At 41.7% G+C, this 22364-nt stretch overlaps 1 protein-coding gene across 1 annotated transcript in view; it reads right to left on the bottom strand.

Moving 5' to 3' along the window:
• Positions 1–333: 333 nt before the first annotated feature.
• SMCHD1 (structural maintenance of chromosomes flexible hinge domain containing 1) overlaps positions 334–22364 on the bottom strand; it is a 192988-nt gene continuing 170957 nt past the window's right edge. The window contains exons 44-48 of the mRNA XM_075920925.2: positions 19976–20046; positions 18419–18590; positions 7469–7627; positions 5458–5575; positions 334–3011 (exon numbers count right to left, since the gene is read on the bottom strand). Coding sequence (XP_075777040.2) covers positions 5478–5575; positions 7469–7627; positions 18419–18590; positions 19976–20046 — 500 coding nt within the window. The 3' untranslated portion in view covers positions 334–3011; positions 5458–5477. The remainder of the gene's footprint in view (positions 3012–5457; positions 5576–7468; positions 7628–18418; positions 18591–19975; positions 20047–22364) is intronic.

Below are 22364 nucleotides of genomic sequence, written 5' to 3'. Positions count from 1 at the left end.
GGCTGTTGCTATTACAGGGCCCTCAGCTGGAACCCAGAGTAGAGGGTGGTAAAAGACTGACTGGGAAAAAGAAAGGGGTTTACCCAGCACTGTATAAGTTGGGGGTCCATCGAGACTGTGGAGTTTGGTTTTCCTCTGTACCTTATGCTGGCTAATGATGAGAGTAGTTCAACAGCAAGGTGATGCTATACGTGTCGTGCCCAAATGGAGGACTGCTTTGAGCCCCTGAGACAAGCAATCTGCCTGAAAGTGCAGGACCCACCAAGTTTGATTAGGATTTTTGTCACAATCATTATAAATGGTCCTGGATAAACCAAATATTTTACAGCTATACTGTTTCAGTTCAGTTGTTTATTATCTATAATTACATGAAAATCCAAAACTTATGTATTAAATAGCTATTTAACATCATAAGAAAACAATTTACAGTGCAATTTTTCCTACTTCTAATTATACATACTGTATAAACCAACAAAAAAGCATCGCGAGAACCCAAATGGTCTGGTATGCTTCAGAGCATGTACTTCAAGGTGCTAGAATGAAAACTACATAGAAGCAGATATGCACCTTACCTTTAGTTCCTATTTTTCTGACAGCCATTACATGTGAAGCTGTTGGTACTCTAACCAGATTGAAAATCCTTTTTTATTATTACACCCGTAGTTAATTTTACATTGCTGCAGTAAAATGTGTGTTATTTTTAAAAAGAAAACAAGCAGTGGAACAAACTGATGCCTGGAATAAAATGACAGATCAATGTATCTCATTGTCTCCTGTGCTTAGTTTTTTTTTTTTTAATTAGAAATGTCACTCCCCAATTGCCCATCACTAACCAGTATTTTTCAAGTTTATTGAAAAGGGTTTTTGTTCCTGAAGTTGCTCATTTTGTTCCCTGCTAAGAAAGAGAATAAGTGTTACTCTCCTGGATAGCATTGCACAGTATGCTTTAGCTTAAAAAGTTCCCTAACTTCCTTGTTGCTGAGTGAGTATAAATAAATTTCTCCAACCTACATTCTATGGGTAATGATATGCTATGTTACTGCTGGAGTAATGAAGAAACCTAGGTTCTCAGTATCAAATTTGGGTTCAAGGAATGGGTTAATAGAGGCTAGTATAACCCACAGGAACACATTCTTGATATTTTTACCCCCTTCAACATCTTTTCTTGGGTCATCTCATCTGCTCAGGCTTCATTTAAACCACCATACAATTACACTTATTCACAAATCTACCTTTCCATTCTTGACCTGTCTCCTTTCATTCAAACTTCCATTTCAGCTGGTCTCCAATTATTTAAACTCTACCTGGGGCTAAAACTGAACCACTCTCCTATCAAGTATTCCTCATTTTGTCATTTATTGACCACATGATCACCATTCCTATGACCCAACTGAAGAACCTGGAGGTCATTCTTAACTCCTCCCCTTCCTTTGACTCTCACATCCAAGACATGCCCAAATCTTAATGCTTCCTCTAAAACATTAAGTTCCAGAGACTTCAGTGTAAAATTTTCAAGAGCAGCTAAATGATTTAGTCAAAGTCAGTAGGACTTGTGTACTTTCAAAATGTTACCTTCTGTCTTCATATATAGAATTTTTTTCAGATATTCACCATTTCCTGTTTTAATTACTGTAACATGTTCCTCTGAGGTCTCCGACACTTATTATCCCCCACCAGTCCATGGAAAATTCAGCTGCTAAGATATTTTTCCTTATTTTTATGTCTGCCCCCATTAAAATTCCTCTATTTGCTACTTTCCCACTGCTCTAAATTCAAACTTCTGGTTCTTGCTTTCAAGCTCCTTCGTGTCTGCAGATTGCCCCTATGGAGTGGTTCATCACATCTCTTCTACTGAAGCTACTTGTCTCAATTGCCTGTTTGTGTGCTTCTCTCACAAATGTCTTTGTGCTTTCTTCCACGTAATCTCTCAGGCACTGGATCTCAACTCAGAGTTTGTCTGTAAGGCCACTACCTTCTCTTCCTACAAATACAGCCTCCCATTCCTCTCTCATCATGATCCTGAAAAGAAACTAGCTAGATAACAATGGCTACATGGACAGGTAATTGGGAAAACCTGATAATCTGAAAAAATCTTCTAATTGTCTATTTTATCTCTCTTCACAACCATCTATTGCTGTTGTGCATTGTTTGCTTTTTGAGGCAGGAACTCTTCCTATTTGCACAGAAAGCAAATAGTACATTATAGGAGCTGCAATAAAGCAAGTAATAGATTATCATCAGGACAATATCAGGTAGTTAAATGTAAGAAACAAAAAATGTCTGGTGATCATAACCAACCATGTAATCTTCAGCTTCATGTATTGAAGATTCTTATAGGCTCTCAAAGTTTCTCACTTCATCAAGCCATACAATGGAAGAAAGGCTTTCTATCAACCTAAGCTCCAGATCTAGTACCTAAAGACAAACCTTGCCTCTTCTGTTAACAACATCTGCAACCCCTCTGTTTCTACTCCTTGGACAGGACCTTAGACTCTGGCTTGAAGTCAATTGCCTAAGGACTCTGCTTTGGTTGGATCTCAATGTACTGCTGCTCTATCCATATAATTTTGTCTTAGAATTACTATTTCCCTCATCTACTTGTTATTCTAGGTTGCCCTGTTCCTTTTATCCAAGACATATTAAGACACTTTCATAATGAAAATAATATTTCATTACATTTACTTCAGCCTTAAATCACCACAATATATTGTATTTGCAATGCTCTTTGTATTGCAGCAATTTTATTGCATAAATAAACAAGGGTATATTTAAAACTTTTCCATGTTCAAGAAACTAAAAACTCTTGAAAGCTTTTAGAAATAAAAATTAACTTTACAAAAATTAAAGCTTATTTACATTTTTTCAATACACAATTACTTTCCATCAAGTCTGGTCTATGACTTTCTCTTCTGTTGGGTATCACTCAATTCTGATATTGGAATATGCACTAGCTGCTGCTGTTGCATTGGTTGCTGCTGCTCTTCATAGGAGAGATGATACATTCTTCTGAACTTAAACAGAAAATATGGTACAGGTATTAGTTTTTATAAACCAATTCTATAATTCATGTAATGGGGCATATTCTCAGCTAATATAATTTGTTTTAGAGCCATCAATTTCAATGGAGATCTGATAGGTAAATTAACTGGAGGGCCTGTATCAAAATTTGTGGAGAAGGAATCATTCCACTTGTGATGTAGTGACTGAAACTTCTCTGCAATTAATGGATAAAATGAGATAAGAGTAAAATATAATTATTAATATTGTAAATAGATTACTTTCATACTTATCACTGATCTTATACTTATTCTGATAGACACTGGGGATGGCAGCAGGGTAATATATTGTTTAGATAACTCCACTGGCAAGCTACTTAAAATTTTGCATTTAGGCAATAATTAAGAGGAGGAAAAAATGAAAATAGTAAAAAGAAGCAAATGTGGCACAGTAAGATCATACTGTTACAGAATACAGCTATCAAAAATTAAATGGTCTCAAATGTACTATAATCTACTATAAAATTAAACAATTTAATTGTAAGTATTATAATGGCATATGGAAATGAACAAAAATTAACTCTCCCTACTATCTTAAAACTGTACACTTACATTATTCATGGTATGTTTTTGGCTTAAAAAATATTCAGAAACCAACCTAAAGAGATACATTCACTGGTGGGAAATTGGAAAGCAGAATACTGGAGTCTTCTTTAGAAAAAGAGCAAGCAATAATCCTGATTTATGGGGCAGATATAGGTTCTTTCACTGGTTAACACTAATATCACAGGAGTGGAAGATAAGTAAATCCTTCAGAGGCTGGAACTTCTTGATCTCAAAACACCATGCAAAACATGAAAAAAGGTTCTTAGAACTACAGAATTCTCTGGCATTCGTTCATGAGTGGTAAACTCAGTTGAAAAATTCAGCTTTAAGCTTAGGCAGGGTCAAACAAGAGAAATTGGGTTGTGTGAAAGCAAAAACACATTTAATCAATAAGGGGCAATTCTTGCCATTTTCTTCACGGATGCAGAGGAGCCACTGGCAGCAGAAGTAGCACGGCTTTACTGCAAAAAGGAAGCAGTGGGACAAATATGGGGGCAATTCAATGGTTATGCATATTTTTATCAATGTGGAGCTCCACAGGGAAACCCTTACCTTGCACTGCACAGGGACATTTGGGCATGTCTACACTACAAAGATAAATTGGAAAAAAATGCAATTTGCGGTACGCAAATTACACATCTTTTTCTGATTTACTTCCAAAAGAGACTTTTCCGAAATTTAGCCAGTCTACACTCTTTCAGACTATCCCTTCTTCATCATAAAATGAGGTTTGCAGGGATGCCAAAAAAACCATGTCCACTTTTCCGACTTTTTTGGGCAAAACAGATGTGTTCCTTGGACATGGCAGAGCGTTACAAGCTCTGCAGTGTAATTGACCATTCATTATTATTGGGAAATAGGACAATGGAGGGGATGATAGGAGTTACTAGAGAACTTTCTGGATGTCTGGCTGATGAGTCTTGCCCACATGCTCAGGGTTTAGCTGATCGCCATATTTGGGGTCAGGAAGGAATTTTCCTCCAGGGTAGATTGGCAGAGGCCCTGGAGGTTTTTCACCTTCCTCTGTAGCATGGGGTACAGATCACAGCTGGAGGATTCTCTGCATCTTGGGGTCTTCAAAGTATTTGAAGGCTTCAATATCTGAGATATAGATGAGAGGATTTTTCTAGGAGGGGTAGGTGAGATTCTGTGGCCTGCACTGTACAGGGGGTCAGACTAGATGATCATAATGGTCCCTTCTGACCTTAAAGACTATGAGTCTATGAGAAACAGGTTGCTGACAAACCCAAGAGAAAGAGAGTGAGTATGTGTGCTAAAAAGATCAGCTGCCTGTCTTTCCTGCCCTCACATGGTGTCAGAGATCTTACCTCAAAACACTTGTTTGGACTAATCTACATAGGAATGTACACTGATCTAGCTACCTATAATGTATAGGTAAAAACTTAAAAACGACATAGCACCTTAGAGACTAACAAAACAAGTACATGGTGGTATGAGCTTTTGTGGGCACAACCCACTTCTTCAGGAGAAACTAATAGGTAGACGTTCAATTTTTCTAAGGAGCAAGAGAGCTGAAAAGCAGAAAAAGCTGTCTGTCTGCAAGAGCAGCAATGATCAGAGCCAGTCACTTCAGAGATGGGAGCAGAATATGGTTGATAAAGACTTTCTGTAGAACTTAAGTTGGAGCACAAGTTCTGTAGGAAGTTAAAAGCCTCTTTGGAAATCTGCCTCCTACAGACAATATTTATATCCATCTTAGTGGATTGAGATTGTACTTGAGTGTTAATAAAATAAGCAACAACAACAACTCCTCCTCTCCCAGAAGCAGAAATAAAACAATTTTCTGTTAGATGAGTACATGGGAAAATAATGGCTGAATTCAGGATTGACATACCTATAAAACTTTTCTACTGTTTATCTTCTCATTCTTTTTGGAGGAGTAGGACTGTCCGACATATCAAGTGCTTCTGGGTGAAGTAATGATTCAGTGCATTTACCTGATGGGGTCATACCTTTGAGAAGTAAAAATAAAAAAAACAAAAAATTAAAAACACCCTGTTGTTCATATAAAATTCCACAGAAAAATATTTTAAATAAAAAAATTAAAAATGGGTAAGTTTTGCCATTCAACACAAAAATGATAGCTTCCTTAATGTTAAAAAATGGTTAACTTCAAGGAAAATAGACATAAATAATCACTTAAACTTTATTTATAGGTCTCAGAGAATAAACAGTTTCCATATTATTCATATACATTATACGAACGTTTGACACCAACTCACTATACATTTCTTATCTTTGGAAAGTCTGTCTTTAAGGAATTATGGTCTTCAAAAACAAAAACAAAAAAGAGCCAAAAAATATTTTGCTCTAGTGTGATGAGGCATGCTGCCCGGCACTAGTATTTGCAAGGATTAATTCTACCCTTTGGGTTGAGGAAGCCACAACTCCTTGTCCTGCTGGACATATGCTGGCTGCAGACCAAGAATAAAGGGGAGCAGATCATTTCATTAAGTGCTGACCTGGAGGAGGGATGATGCATGCTTCAGCCTAAGATAATGCCCCAGGTAGTGGAAGCCAGAAATGCTGAGACCCAGGTGGATGACCAAGGAAAAATGGAGGCCCTGAGAGCTACGTAGGTTGAGCAGTCTAAAGACCTTGGAGACAACAGGATCCCTGCAGCAGGGATAGAATAACTCAGGGGAAATTCTACTACAAAGGCCCTGAGCTGGGACCCAATGTGGCAAGGAGAGTCTGGGTCCCCTCACTCTTAGGTGCTGACCTACTCCCTGACCAACAACTAGGACACAACTGGGCTGAATAGGGCAGCCATACCGATTCTGGCCCTTAGGCCAGGCACTTATGCTGATTTGAGCCACTTAGGCTGCATGGCCCTGCTGAATGCAGCCTAATGCACTGAAAGGCCAGAGTCAGTGGTTCCACTGTCTCTGGCCATTGGGCTACACAGCACAAAAGGAGTTGGCAGTTATATTGACTCTCTCTGCTAGGCCATGCTATTCTAAGACAAAGGGGGATGACGCAGACTAAACCATGTGGAAATAACAATCCTCACTCTGCCCCACAAAAAGGAAGGGGCCAGCTTGCCTCCAACACCTTGCTATGGAAGCACCCTCAGAGCATCTCTTTGCTATGCATTCATTTCAACAAGCAGCTCTTCCTAACATTGGCAAACAACAACAACAAATAAAGGTATGTAATTCCTATTAGTGAGATCATATGCTCATATTCGCAGGCCATCTTAGATAATAAAAATATTGTCAGTTAAAGACACTTTGAAAGAAAAGGTACATCTGGAACACTATACATAACACAGCATGGAAAATAGTTTTTATATTATTTTCCTTTAAAAAATTGTAAATTATAAAAAACCTAAATCTCATTTGAAAGTAAAAACTCATTTTGTGGTTTGGTTTCTCTAGTTTTCAGAAAATGAATACATGCGGATATATGCTAGTCCATTAGCTGTTCACCCCCTCTGGCCAGAGAGAGGAGTAGTGATAACAAAGGGTATGTCTAGACTACTGGGTTTTGTCGACAGAAGTTTTGTCAACAGATACTGTCAACAAAGCTTCTGTCGACAAAGAGCGTCTAGACTACAGCCAGTTCTGTCAACAAAGCAAGCCGCTTTGTTGATGTAACAGTGTGGACGCAAAGGACAGTGTAGATGCAATAATGCCTTCTATCGACATAACTCTGTCAACAAAAGGCGTTTTTCCTCGTAGAATGAGGTTTACATACGTTGACAAAACTGCTGAGTTTTGTCGACGTTACGTCGACGTAAATCAAAGGCAGTGTGGACGCAGGTATAGTTTTGTTGACAAAAGTCCACTTTTGTCAACAAAACCCTGTAGTCTAGACACACCCAAAGAGTTGATATAACATACCCAGTTTCTGCTCTATTAGTTTGAGATTTTTCTCTTGTTCAGCAAGCTCCTCTTTTTTCTTTTTCATCTCTGGGGTATTAAGGGACTGTAATTGTGAATGAAGATCCTCATTAGCAGCATGGAGTTTAATCACTGCAGTACGGTACTGCTGAAGAAGATCTAACAGAAGAAAAAGAACAAAAGAGAAAATAAATAAAACACAAAACATGGAAAACAGTAAAATAATTAAGCTCACACTACTGGTATTTTTTAAATGGCCATTAATAAAAAAGACTGACAGACATAATACTGGCAAGGTAAGCTTCCTTGCAGACAGTATCATTCACAGAATCCGCTGGAGCAGCTGCAGTGTTTAAAAAGACTTTCACAGAGGATGAAAAATCATGTTTGACATTTTGAATTTATTTTTTGAGGTCTCTGCGGTGGTTCAAATGATCAATCTACTCTGAAAAATGACCAGGAAAGACTTCCTTATTTAACAGATTTGTTAGTCTTGTGTGCTCTGGTTCATATTTTACTGAAAATCAGTGTGTTCTACTCCCTTACTTTTTACTGTTAGAACTATGAAGCTGAAACTGGTGAGGCTTGCTCTATATTTAAAAGTTAGGCTAACATAGCTATGGTACTCAAAAGTGTGAAAAATTCACACACCTTAGAAGAAGTTACCATGTGCAGTGACAATAGTTCTTCAAGATGTGTATCTTTGTGAATGTTCCACTCAGGTCTTGGTGCATCTTCGCACTGCTGATTGGAGATCTTTGCCTAGCAGTGCTTCCCATACTACGCATGCGCAATCACCATCTCACACTGTTTTCGTCCATTAGGTGCACGGGTGGTTTGAGCCTCCCTCTGTTCCTCTTCTACCAGAAATCCGATAAAAGACTCCAAGAAGAGGGGAGGAAGGGAAAGTAATGGAGCACCGTCAGGGACACACATCTTGAACAACCATCATTACTGCACAGGCTGAGTAACTTCTCCTTTGAGTGGTGTTTCAGTGGGTGCTCCACTGGGGTAACTAAGTAGCAATACCTGCCATACAGTGGTGGGCACTGGAGTCATTTATGTGAAGACGCGAGGATCTCCTAGACTGGTGGTAGGTCTGCATCCTTTCTGTGGAGCATAATGTTGTGCAAAAGTATTACTGGAAGACCATGTCACTGCTCTGCAAATGTCTGCTAGAGGCACGTTACGTAGGAAAGCAGTTGATCTGGCTATCGCACATGTAGAGTGTGCCCTAATGGTCTGTGATGGTTCTTTTCCACGAAGCTGGTAGGACGTGTATATGTGACTCGCAATCCACTTGGAAATCTACTGCACAGAGACGACTGTTCCCTTGTGGGGACCGGACAAAGAAATCAAGAGTACGTCCAATTTCCTGGTCTCCTCGGTCCTCTCTAAATAAAAGGCTAGGATTTGTCTGGCATCTAAAGTGTGCAAGATCATAGAATCAGAATCCTAGAACTGGAAGGGACTTCGAGAGGTCATCGAGTCCAGTCCCCTGTCCTCATGGCAGGACCCAATACTGTCGGACCATCCCTGACAGGTGTCTGTCTAACCTGCTCTTAAATATTTCCAGAGATGGAGATTCTACAACCTCCCTAGGTAACTTATTCCAGTGTTTCACCACTCTGACAGTTAGGAAATTTTTTCCAATTTCCAATCTAAACCTCCCATGCTGCAGTTTAAACCCATTGCTTTTTATCCTATTGTAAGAAGATGAAAGATGGATTCTTGCAGAGAGGTGTGAGGTTTAGGAAAGTACGTGGGTTCGTATATGGGTTCATTCAGGTGGAAATCTGATGTAACTTTAGGGAGAAACCTGGGATGAGATCTGAGCATGACACTACCTTTAGTAAAGGTAGTATACAACGGGTGAGCCATGAGGACTGCAATTTTGCCCTGTCGTCTCGCAGATGTTATTGTCCCTAGAAAAGCCACTTTTGTCGATAGATACTGTGATGGGGTTGTGGCTAGTGGTTCAAAGGGTGGCCTACTGAGTGTGTCAAGTATGAGGTTTAGGTCCCAAGGAAGTAGAGACGGGTGTAAATTTGTCTGTGTTTTCTGCAAGCCTATTACCAAATACTTCATCATGGGGTGCGTGAAGAGTGAGAGATCGTTGCTTGGTTCATGGAAGGCTGTAATAGCAAAGAGACAGACTCAAATCAAGCTGATGGAAAGGCCTGTGTCGCTGAGATCCATCAAGTATTCCAGTATGGAAGGTATGGGAGCAGTTTTTGATTGTTTTTTATTGTAATTGACAAACTCTACAAACTACTCCTGAAAACATTTCTATTTGTTTTGGTGGGTGTATTTTGTGGAGGAGTGTCAACTATTCAGTAGGATCTGCTTAACACTGTGAGCAGATAAGTTCTTCATTTTGGAATCATGGAGAAGCCATCCTGTGAGTTTCAGGGTTTTGATGTTCGGATGGGTCTTGCTCTGGTGTTAGGTTATTAAGTGGGGACTCACAAGGAGAGGAATCAGTTGAGCTATTGATAAGTGAAGTAGGTAGGGGAACCAAGGTTGTCTCGGACAGTAGAGAGCATCCCGGTCCAAGTGGATCTTGTTGATTACTCTAGAGAGTAAAGGAATTGGTGGGAAAGCATAGAGTATGGGAGTGGTCAAGTGGATGGTAACGGCATCTCCCGCCGATCTCTTGCCCTGACCTGCTTGAGAGCATAATTGGTGGCATTTGTGGTTGGTTGCTGTCACAAATAGATCTCTGAGCAGGAATCCCCATTGTCAGAAGATTGGGAGGAGAACGTTGAAACTGAGTTCCAACTCATGTTGTTTGGAGAAGTGTCTGCTCAATTTGTTGGCAATTTGTTTGCGTGGTATGTAAGCGGCAGTTGGGATTATCTGGTTTTTGCAAGACCAGTTCCAAAATCTGATTGCCTCTGCACAGAGTGAGCATGATCAGGCACCCCCGCCCCCCAATTGGTTGATGTAAACCATAGAGGGTGTGTTGCCCATGAAGACATGAGTGATTCTGCCCTTTACAAGGGGGAAGAAGTGAGTACATGCTTGGTGGATGGCCCTGAGTTCCAGGATGTTGATAAGGAGGTGCATCTCAGGTTGAGACTATCTGCCCTGCACTGTTCTTGTGCCACAGTGGGCCCCCATCCCAGAAGTAATGCACCGATTGTGACCACTACTGATGGGTCTGGGCGATGAAAAGGTACACCAGCTAGTAAATTGTTTGGAGAAGTCCACCAGTCAAGAGATTGCAGTACTACTGATAGGAGTGTAAGTCGCTTTGCGAGGCGTGTTGGTTGGGAACGCAGACGATCATGAACCAGGACTGCAGGCAACACATGTACAGTCTTCAAAGAAAAAGATGAAAATTGTGGTTGCCATGTGTCCCAAGGTTTGGAGACATTTGTGTGCTATGGTGAAGGGAGTATGTTTGACTTCCCTGATATGTTTGCATAGCATTTGGAACCCTTGCAGTGGGAGGCAGGCTCTGGCTGTCTCTGCATCTAGAAGTGCCCCCAATGAATTTCATCATTTGGGTATGTGGCAAGGTAGATTTTGGGGTATTTCTGAGGAGGCAGGCCTAAGTTGGAGAAGCAATCTCTGGTAGTGTTTGCCATGATTATTATTTTTGATATGTAGGCCCTTTGATTAGGCAATCAACGAGGTAGGGAAAAATAATGATGCCCTGCTGCTAGAGGAAGGCCATGACCATGGCTAAGGTCTCAGAAAAAACTTGAGGGGCCATGGACAGACCAAAAGAAAGGACTCTATACTGATAATGTTCTTGTCCTATCATGAAGCTGAGAAATCTCCTGTGGGCAGGATGTATGGTTATATGAAAGTAAGTGTCTTGAAGGTCAAGGGCTGAGAACCAGTCCCCTTCATCCAGTGCAAGTATAATAGTTGCCAGAGTCATCATTCTGAATTTGCTGTTGTGTACAAAGTTGTTGAGTTTTCGGAGATCTAAAATTGGCCTCCAACCACCTGTTTTCTTGGCATTTAGAAGAAAATTGGAATAGAACCCTCTTCCTTGAAACTCTGCAGGAACTGTCTCTATAGCCCCTAGGCTGAGTAGTATTTGCACCTCTGCTTGTAACAGGAGCTTGTGAGAGAGGGTCCCTGAAGAGGGATGGTGAAGGGGCAAGGGGTACAGATGTAAAAGGGATTGTGTAGCCTGATTTGATGATCGTGAGAACCCATTTGTCCATAGTAATAAGGGCCCATTGTTGGTAAAAGGGGCTCAGATGGTGATGGAAAGTTGTATTTGGATGCACTGGATCTTTGGGGTGGTCACCCAGACTCTGGACCAAAACTTCAAATATCCTGTTTGAAGTGGGCTGAGATGTGGAAGACTGGTTCTGTTCAGCCCTCCTTCTGTTGGGACGTTGCTTGGGCCTGTTGTCATATGACCTTTGTAGTTGCCTATGGTAGCTGAAGTCTCTTGGTCTTTGGTATGGAGCATATCTGCGTCTTTTATTAGGTGGGATATACATATCTAGGAGTTTGCAGTGTGGTACGGGAGTCTTTAATTGAGTGTAACACCTCATCCGATTTTGTGGCAAACAGTTGATTTCTATCAAAGAGAAATTCCTCTATGTTTGTCTAACTTTATTGCAGGGTTTCCCAACCTATGGGTCGCCATTACATTTCAAAAGGGTTGTCAGGTGGCTCTGCCTTCCCCCATTTTTGAATTGCCTTGGGTCACCAAATCTTCCTGAATTGTCAAAATGGGTCCCCATCTGGAAAAGGTTGGGAACCGCTGCTCTATTGGGACTCCTGAAGATTGTAAACATGACTCCCTGCACATGACTATAGCTGTATTTGCTGAATATAAATTCTAGCTGCTGTATCAGCCACATCCATTGCAGCCTGGAGAGCTGTTTTTGCTATGGATTGGCCCTCTTTGATAATGACTTGCAGATGAGGACTCTTGTCTTCAGGAAGGTCCTGCAAGAGGTCTTGTAATCTGGAATAATTGGCATGATCATAATTAGCCTAAAGGGAGTGTAATTAGATATTCTGAACTGTAGGGTGATGGTGGAATATACTTCCCTCCTGAAGAGATCAAGTTGTTTATGTTCTTTTTCTTGAGGCGTAAACTTGTATTGAGGGTACTTTGATCTGTGATGAACAGAGTCCACGACCAATGAATTCGGGTAGGGATGTCAGAAAAGAAAACCCATCATCATTTAGCTGGGACAAAATACTTTCTATCTGCTCTCAGGCTGGTGGGAGGAATAGAGGCTGGCATCTGCCAGAGTACATCTGATGGCTCCATAATAGCCTCATTGACAGGTAAAGCTATCTTGGAGGACATAGCAGGTTGTAATATTTTAAATAATTTGTATTGTTTATCTTGCACTTCTTGGAGTGTAATGTCCTCCAATTGAGCTACTTGCTTGAATAATTCTTGGAACTGTTTCAGGTCGTCCACTGGTAGAGAAGACCATGATAAAAAAACGCCTCATCTGGCAAAGCAGAAGATTGCAGGGCCTGCGAAGAGGTCTCTGACATGGTTTGAGCTAAGTTTTCATCATTGTCTGCTGGATCCACCTGGGTTTGTTGAAGGAGGGGAACGAAATGGTGATGATCAGGGCTCGACAAACTACTGAATCTACTCACCCGTGGCGAGTAGATTTCAGCCCAGCGCCCCGTTTACCGGTGGCGCGCGCATGCACAATGTGGCTCTTGCGCATGCGCAGTGCGGGGCTGGTGAGCTTTTGCTGCCATTTGTCAAGCCCTGGTGATGATTATGGAGTGGCAGTGGGAGACCATGTAGCTGTATGCGCTGGTAAAAACCCAATGGGTTCTGTCCAGATAAAAGGCTAATATCCTCCTTATATCCATCATCATCTTGTCTAGTCCGATGTAGTTTAGGATTGCAGGGTGCAGGGAGGAAGGAGAACTGGAGATGAATGGCTGATTAACAGGAAATTCAGAAGACACCTTAGGTAGAAACTTTGAATGTTGTTGTAATGATACCTTTTACTTGGAAAACACTGTAAAAGGAGAGTTGGAGAACTGCGGGATTTGATGACAGACTCTGAAACAAAATTTCTTGTGCTTTGTTAGTGGCAGTTTCAAAGGAATATACTTATGGAATGCTGAGGACTCATGAGTCCACCTCCTATTCATAACTGGGAAAAGTGTCTGCTGAGGTCATCTGTCACAGTATTTTGAAGACCTGGAAGGTAAGAAGCTGAGATGACTATTTGGTCAGCTATTCACCAATTTCAGATCTATATCACTTTGGAATATAGCGTGTGGGAATGTGTCCCAACCTAATGATTGATATAAAATACGTAGGCTACGTTGTCTCTCATGATCTTGACTGACCTGCCTCTGATCACCATGGCTGACACCGGCAGACTGTGCTCCTTGGACTTGTGCTTGAGCTTGTACTTCCGAGCGAGGGCATCTGGGTTAACACAGAACTTCTCAGTCAACCTGCTATCACTCACAGAGCCAATGTTGCATTTAGGATCAGTCCCTGTAGGGAAGCCATCTTAGTACTCACAAGTATGCTGCTTGTGCACAAAATGGATTTTTGGTGGGTGCACCGATGCTGACTGAGAAGGGCCCACGAAGGCACTTAATGCCAGTGTCAATCACAAGATAAGTATTTAAACCCTGGGCAAGGGAGAGGGGGATGCCCAGAGAGGAGAAGTCTAAAGGAGAACTAAGTGACTGAACAAATGAAAAACAACTAAAACTATGTAAAAGAAAACTACATACAACAGAGACAAGTTTTCTGAAATAGGGGTTCCAATTTTGGCCATGTGTTGGTTCGTGAGAACTGGAGCAATATCAACCTGCAGAGCTTCTTAAAGCCTCAGATGGTGCCATATGAACAACACGTGTAATCCACAAAGACTACCATGAGCAGTTCTGGCTCTGGTATATGGCATGCATACGCACCACAATTGAAATCCACATGGACCATCACTTGCTGTGTAAATATATTTTTCCTTTCAGAAAACTAATCATTGAGGGAAGAATCTTTTAAGGTGGTGAAGTGAAACATTTAAAATAAGGTCCAATACCTTGTTGCTAGGCAAATTATGTTTAAGCCTCCTGTAAGCAATAGTTCCATGAAACTGCATTATTCCATTTCTGCTTCATATCACTCAGAACAGGCAGTCCCCGGGTTACGTACAAGATAGGGACTGTAGGTTTGTTCTTAAGTTGAATCTGTATGTAAGTCAGAACTGGCTTCCAGATTCAGCCGCTGCTGGTCAGTTTCAGCAGCGGCTGAATCAGGGCGCCTGCGACAGAGCAGCTAGGGTGCTGCTGGGTTGCTCCAGTAGCGCCGCTCCTTGGCGCTACTGGACCAACCCAGCAGCACCCCAGCTGCTCTGCCCCAGGCTTCCCCAAGTCAGCCGCTGCTGAAACTGACCAGCGGCTGACTACAGGAAGCCCGAGGCAGTTGCTCTGCCCCGGGGCTTCCAGGAATCAGCCTCTGATCAGTTTCAACAGGCTGAATCTGGACGCCAGTTCTATACAGATTCAACTTAAGAACCCCAGGCGTCCCCAAGTCAGCTGCTGCTGAAACTGATCAGTGGCTGATTCCAGGAAGCCCGGGGCAGAGCAACTCTGCCTCGGGCTTCCTGTAGTCAGCGCTGGTCAGTTTCAGCAGCGGCTGACTTGGGGACGCCTGGGGCAGAGCAGCTGGGGTGCTGCTGGGTTGGTCCAGTAGCGCCAAGGAGCGGCCCTACTGGAGCAACCCAGCAGCACCCCAGCTGCTCTGTCGCAGGCGCCCTGATTCAGCCGCTGCTGAAACTGACCAGCAGCGGCTGAATCAGGACGCCTGGGGCAGAGCAGCTGGGGTGCTGCCGGGTTGGTCCAGTAGCGCTCAGAGCAGCGCTGCGGGACCAACCGGCAGTGCCCCAGCTGCTCTACCACAGGCGTCCAGAGAAAAGCCTGGTCTGCTGGGGGAAGGGGGGGCGGGAGCGTACTATCTGCCTCCCCTCCCCCAGCAGACCAGGGAGACGCGGGCGGTGGACCGAGATGCACTGCGGTCCCGCCGCCCAGGTCCTCCGCGGCTTTGCTCCGCGTCTCCAGCAGACCAGGGAGACGGGGAGCAAAGCCAGGGAACATGCTGGCAGCGGACAGCCCAGACGCGCCGCGCTGTCCCGCTGCCGGCGTCCTCAGAGGCTTTGCTCCCCGTCTCCCTGGTCTGCTGGTCTCCAGCAGACCAGGGAGACACAGAGCAAACCCCGTTCGTAACTGCGGATCCGACATAAGTCGGATCCGCGTAACTCGGGGGCTTCCTGTACTAGAACTCACTCTGCATTAAATTCTAACTGGAATAAAGCTGTTTTCCTGTGTAGAAAGACTAAAGCATCAGGTTCTTGTAGAGACTGGAACACAATCAAGTTACCTTCTCTAGAACCACTATCTTCATATTGGTCTGAACGATAACTAGTGATGCTTGTGATGTTATATAATTAAAATATGACCATGTAAACCTTTGTTGCTACCACTGCTATATAATTAGGGATGTAAGATTTTAATCAGTTAAATAAGCTTCAGCTGATTAGTTTCTGTTTGGTTAACCTCTTCTGTCCTGCAGGTGTGTGCTGGCTCCCAGCACACACTGGCTCCCCTCCACACTGAAGCTCTGTAGTATAATACGGCAGAGCTTGCAGCATGGGGTGGCAGGTGGTGCTCTGGGAGCCACAGGAGCACCCCACCACCATCTTTCTCTTAGTTCACTTGGCCAAAAATGGCTAACTATGTAACCTCTAGAATTTTTAACTATTGTATGATTACAGTTTTTAAACCATTTTTTTATATTCCTACACATACTCACAGGTTGAACCTCTTTAGTTCAGAACTATCTGATCTGGAAACATCAGTCATCCGGAATGATTTTCTTTAGCTGGATATCCAGTTTTCATGGGTGTGGCCAAGTTTCCTGTGGTCCCATAATAATGACCAGTCCTAGCTCTCAGTGTTCTGTGCTGTTATTTAGCTCTAATTTACCCCTAAATGTCCTCTAACGGCCCACTAAGCAGTGGAAGTTTTGGTAATGCTATTAGATAATATCGAACCCTATGGTCCGGAAAATTCTCTGGTTCAGCATTGGTCAGGTCCCCAGGGTGCCAGACTAGAGAGGGTCAACCTGTACTGGCAAAAAATCTTGTATAAAATGTGTCATGTAAAATGTTGATGAAAAAGTTGATTTGCTGATTATGCTATTTATACATGCATCATTTTTATATCTAAATTTATTAATATTTGCTCGATACCTGTCTAGCAGAAGTGTATGCTTCTGGGTAATACCCAGAAGGTATTTCACCAGCATATTGTAAATGGAGTATCCAAGTTGATGGCTCATCAACGAATATAATGAACAATGGAAAAAGCCTATTTACACCTAATGGGTTTTCCTGTGAATGTTCTAGTTGAAGTATGGGTACTGGCCTCTGTTATAACTCAGTGAAACATGCCAGCACATGTGACTAAGCCATGCAACTCCAAACATCATCTTGTTACCTATAATTTTCCACAACCTAGAACATGAGTTTCCCTCCACATTCCAGAAACTATAAAAGGCCCTGGAAACACCTCCATTTTGCTTCTTCCTTGCTTTAATCTCTGTACTATTAACTTATATAAATGGAAGTATTCTAACCAAGGGACTGAGGACCTACCAATGATCTTGGAGCAAGCAGAGCCTTAACAAAAGAGCAATGTATTCCATCACCGCTATCCTTCTGATCCAAGAACCCTGCAATTATGGTATGTGTTTGATTCCTTTAATCAATCAGCTCTTACCTTTCTTTTTCATAAATGAATGTTTAGCTACTAGATACTAAAGGATGGGCAACGGCATGTTTACTGCGTAAAATCTGAATTATACATTGACCAGGTTAAGTGGCTGGACCTTTAGGATCAGAAGAACCCTTTGGCTGATAAAAAAGGTTACTAGCTTGTTATTTTGTGGAAAGAAAGTTGGGGCAGAAAAAGAGTGAAACACTTCTTGAAACACTTCTGAAATTGGAGCTGTGCAGATTACTGGAAGAAGAAAAAGAAAAAGAACATAATAGACATCTGGAAATTGAGTTGCAGAGGCAAGCAGCTGCATACCAGAGAGGTTTGGAACTGAAACAGAGGCTGAAAAAGAAATTGAGAGCCATAAACTTTTTGAAACAAAGGGTTTCCACAGTCTAGAGAGACTCTATAAGGTGGGGAGTGACTTCATGATTGGTCTAGAGTGACATGAATTGTCCACAACTTAATACCAGAAAGGTTGGTAATGGAGGAGGAAAAACCAAGGCACACAACAATTACAGTCTGTGCCTTAAAAAGCTGCTTGTAATCCTCAGTCAGGGAGAGAAATTGATCTCATACGGTCTAGGAAATTGGGCTTAGTTTGCATTTTTGTGTAAGTAATTTGCTTTGAGATTGCACTGTACAGATCCTTCATCAGTGCAAGAGGGTACAACACTGGGTTAATATTCCAGCAAAGATGCAAGACTGGGGAGTTGAGAAATTTTCTGTTGCCTTCTGTCTGTCCTTGAGTAGCATAGGTAAAGCACTCAAGTAGTTCAGTTGGGTGTGTGGCACCACCTGCTGTCTACTTTGGTGATAACAAGGCCTGAAGAGGCTGGCTGAATCACCAGAAAAGTAGCCTGAAGGAGTCTAGCCTGGCCAGCTGAATAATTGGGAACAAAGTGGTTCCCACTGCTTTCATATGACATTCCAGGGATGACAACTTATCACAATACTCTTACTATTAACACCTATGAAATAGGAAACATTTATATTTTGTGTGATTTCTCTCATTACAGATTTTAGAAGCAAAATTGTCAATGTTCAGTCAAAAAAGTAATTGTATCGTAGTATTTTAAAAAAGGGAGCTTTATACGCAACTTAGAGTAATACATTTTACCTTGGACAAATGTAACAAAAAACATACATAAGCAACATCATAACATTTGATACGGTATCACTACTTTATGAACTTACCTATTTGTCCAGAAAGAGTACTGAAAAGTTTTGGCATGGGTGCTCCAAATACCATTCCTCTGAGTTTGTCCATTGGAGGAGCTTTATTTTGAAGGCCTCCAAACTTTCCATTGCTGCGAATTCTATCTCCTTCTCTAGTCAGTAATGTTGGACAATGTGTGATTTTTACAACCTACATAGGTATAAAAATAAATCTGATAGGTAAAAAGTATGCAGGAATAGTATACCTGCAAAAAGGAAAAACTTACACATCAGCAGTGGTAAGATAGTTGTAGAATTTAGAGTTTTATAGATACTAGGGCTGTTAAAAATGGCGTATTTGTGTAAACGTGGAAATACTGTAACTTTTAGTGGTTACATGTTTACATGCAGTGGGCAGGCAGGAGCCAGTACTCACAGGGTGCTAGCTTTTAAACCATCTCCCCTGGGGACACCAGTTCCGACTCTCCCCTCCTTTCCCCCCCCAACAGAGACAGCAGTGGGAAGGAGGGAAAGGCAGCTCCATGGAAGCCAGCACATGCACAGAGCTGGTTTAAAAGCCGGCTTCCCACATATACTGACTCCCTCCTGCCTCTATCTGGGGTAGCTGCTTCGGTGGGAGGCAGTGGGTGTGTGCAGGTAGCTCTGGGACCTGGCATGTGCAGGGAGATAGCTCCCACATTCCCTCCACCCCTGCCTCTGACAGAGGCAGTAGGGCAGGGGCAGGCAGTTCTGTAGCTCAATTCTGTAGTGCAGCCTGTGCTGGTCATGCCTCCTTTGGTTTACTATCAGAGCTTCTGCCTCTGCAGCAGCAGTTAATGGCAGTTCCCATTGCTCTTGACAGTTTCCTCTGCCTGCTTTATTTTTATACATTTTTTGAGCAATAGTGAGTGACCGCTACCTTGTCTCTGTCTTCTAAATCAAGTACTTAAGACACATGGAGGTTTTTAATCACCCAGATCTACCACAAACTCTTTTCTGCTGGGACACGCCCCCAATCCCCCTAGTCCTCATGAGGTGCAGCTCAGTGTTTCCCAAAATGCTGGGATAAAAGCCAAAGCTCCTTATGTGAAATATCATTCAGTCACTTTGGAAGGTGAATTATGATCTGCCTGTTCACAGACCTCTGACCTTTACACAGAGCAAAGAGCTCACAGTCAGACTGGCATGTTTGGTTCATCCCCTCCATTGAGTACTCTCGACTCAGAGCAAAAGAGTAAGAATTTCAGGGAGAGTCCATCAACAAAGAGGACACCATTTGAATAGCTCAACTGTAAACGCCATAATTAATATACTGCAATATTCGTATGGTAGGATTTGGATTTTTTTAAACAAAAAAGTCAGACAATTTTGTCATTGTTGATATTATAGACTACATTCATTGTACTGGAATTTCTGAATGAAAAGCACTTTAGGGCAGATTCTTAGCTAATATAAACTGTCATAGCTATAGTTAAGTTAATGAAGATATGAAAATTTACACCAATTTAGGATCCGTCCTTTTACATTTATATATATACTAAGTCTGTAACCCAACAGGATGTTCTTTAAGCACAAACACTAAGGTACAGTACATACCTCCTTTCTGTAATGATTGGCAGCATCTAAATTGTCAATGATGATAGTGTCTCCTAAGAGCATCCCGAACACTATAAATGTAATACATTTTCAAATGGTGAACTTCAACAATAAAATATTTTCAACAGGTATTAGTCTCTATTAAATTTAATATCCAAAATGAACAGATATTGACAACCCAAAACAATAGCTTAAGGAAAGCAGTACCAATTCTTAACAAAAGCTTGCATAATCATTGACTGGGTTTTTAAAAAATATACGCTATACTATAACTAAGATGTGATACGTATCTTAACTATGAAACAGATTTTTACAATGTAATTCCCTAGCTAAAAAGACAAAGAATGCACAATATAATGAAACTCTGGGTGACATTTAAGATGTAAGAAAACTTTGAATTTAAGTTGTGTAGTGGGAAGGAGGTAAAAGAGACCACCACATATAACCATTTCCTTTCCATTTCAGCCCATTAGAATTTACTATTTTATTTAATTGCAATTTTTATTATATAACAAATGTAACCATATCAAAATCTTGTCCTAGGGTGAAAAAAACATTAACGGGAGGGGGGGGGGAGAGAGATGTCACCACTAAAGCCACTTTTTCCCCCAGAACCTTCTGTTCTGGCGGAGGTGACAGTCATCAAAAAGGCCATCTTCATGAATAGGATCAAGAGGGGACAGATAGCTATTGGGTCAAAGGGAGATCGCATAGAACACTTATGTTCTAAGTTCAGATCACAAACAGGAGAAGGTCCTTTAAACTGAAGGACAAGTTTCCTCAACCCCTTCAAAAAACTATGTGGTGGAATGAGTGAACTCTGAGACATGCTAAAGCGAGAAAGGAAAGGCCATTAAGAGAAGTCAAGGAGATTCTGATGGAACACAGATAATGCTATCTTTTTCAATTCTAGAAAGTAGCCCAGAACAGCTGAGTGGAAAGAATGAATGGATGAAACATGTTGTTGATCATATCAATGGTCTATTCTCTTCTATTTTAGAGGGTAAGAATATCATGTGGAATTTTTCCTATTGTTCATCAACAGCACTTGTTTGTACCTATGCATAACAGAAAGTCTCAAGACAAACAGGGAGATGTGAAATGGATAGAAGGCTGCAAATAGCCAGGTACATCAGGTAAGCATAGCAGGAAGTAAGGATATCAGATTTGTCTTGGCCATGTTAGAAGTAAGAATTAGAGGTAAGGAAGTAATTCTCCCCTCCCCACAATCTCTGATATAAGGAAGGCATCTCCCAGTGAGTGATGGCCTAGCATTCCTCTTGAACAAAGCTATCTGAACTTCTTGTTGAAATTTGTAGCAGCGAAAAGGTCCACTTCTGGAAACCCCCAGGCTAGAAAGACATGTTTGAAGAATCCCATTTAATCATTTGAGAAAAACCTGTGAAGAGCATTAACTATGGTGTTTTCTATGCCTAGAAATTGTGTCATGGAAATGACAATGTGATTGGCTATATACCAGTTCTATAGCTTTATTTCTTTGGCAAAAAGAGAAGGGGATCTTGGTCCTCCTTGATGACTGATATAAACTGTCTCCAAAGTTGGACACAATTACTTATCAAACTCTTCAGGCTTGCTTGAAATCATTGCAAAAATATGTGATAAGAGTTGTGAACCTATCCAGGGGGAGATAAGCTCTGACTAATACTGGATATAGGGATGCCTCTATGGATTCTATTCTCTGTAGAGGGATCAATCAATGCAGACTTCTTGATGCTGAGCTGGAGACCTAGCCTGAGGAACAGGGACATAAGAACAGCCATACTGGATCAGACCAAAGGTCCATCTAGCCCAGTGTTCTATCTTCTGACAGTGGCCAATATCATATGCCCCAAAGGGAGTGAACAGGAAATCATCAACCGATCACTTTCCTGTCATCCATTTCCAGCCTCTGACAAACAGAGGCTAGGGACACCATTCCTACCCATCCTGGCTAATAAGTGTTGGTGGGCAAATTTATCTAGTCCACGAATTTATCTAGTCCTTTCTTGAACCCTGTTAAAGTCCTGGTCTTCACAACAACCTCTGGAAAGGAGTTCCACAGGTTGACCATGTGCTGTGTGAAGAAAAACTTCCTTTTATTTGTTTTTAACCTGCTATCTATTATTTTCATTTGATGAACCCTAGTTCCCATAAGAACAAATAAGTAACTTTTTCTTACTCACTTCCCCATGCCTGTTCATGATTTTATAGCCCTCTATAATATCCCGCCTTAGTCTCCTCTTTTTAAAGCTGAAAAGTCCCAGTCTTTTTAATCTATCTTCATATGGCACTCGTTCCAAACCCGTAATCATTTTTGTTGCCTTTTTTGGAACCTTTTCCAGTACCAATATATCTTTTTTTAGATGAGGTGACCACGTCTGTAAACAGT

Source organism: Pelodiscus sinensis, chromosome 2 (assembly GCF_052426305.1).
Source record: "Pelodiscus sinensis isolate ZL-2025 chromosome 2, ASM5242630v1, whole genome shotgun sequence".
Classification (NCBI taxonomy): Eukaryota; Metazoa; Chordata; order Testudines; family Trionychidae; genus Pelodiscus; species Pelodiscus sinensis.
This window is presented reverse-complemented; position numbering and strand designations above follow the sequence as displayed.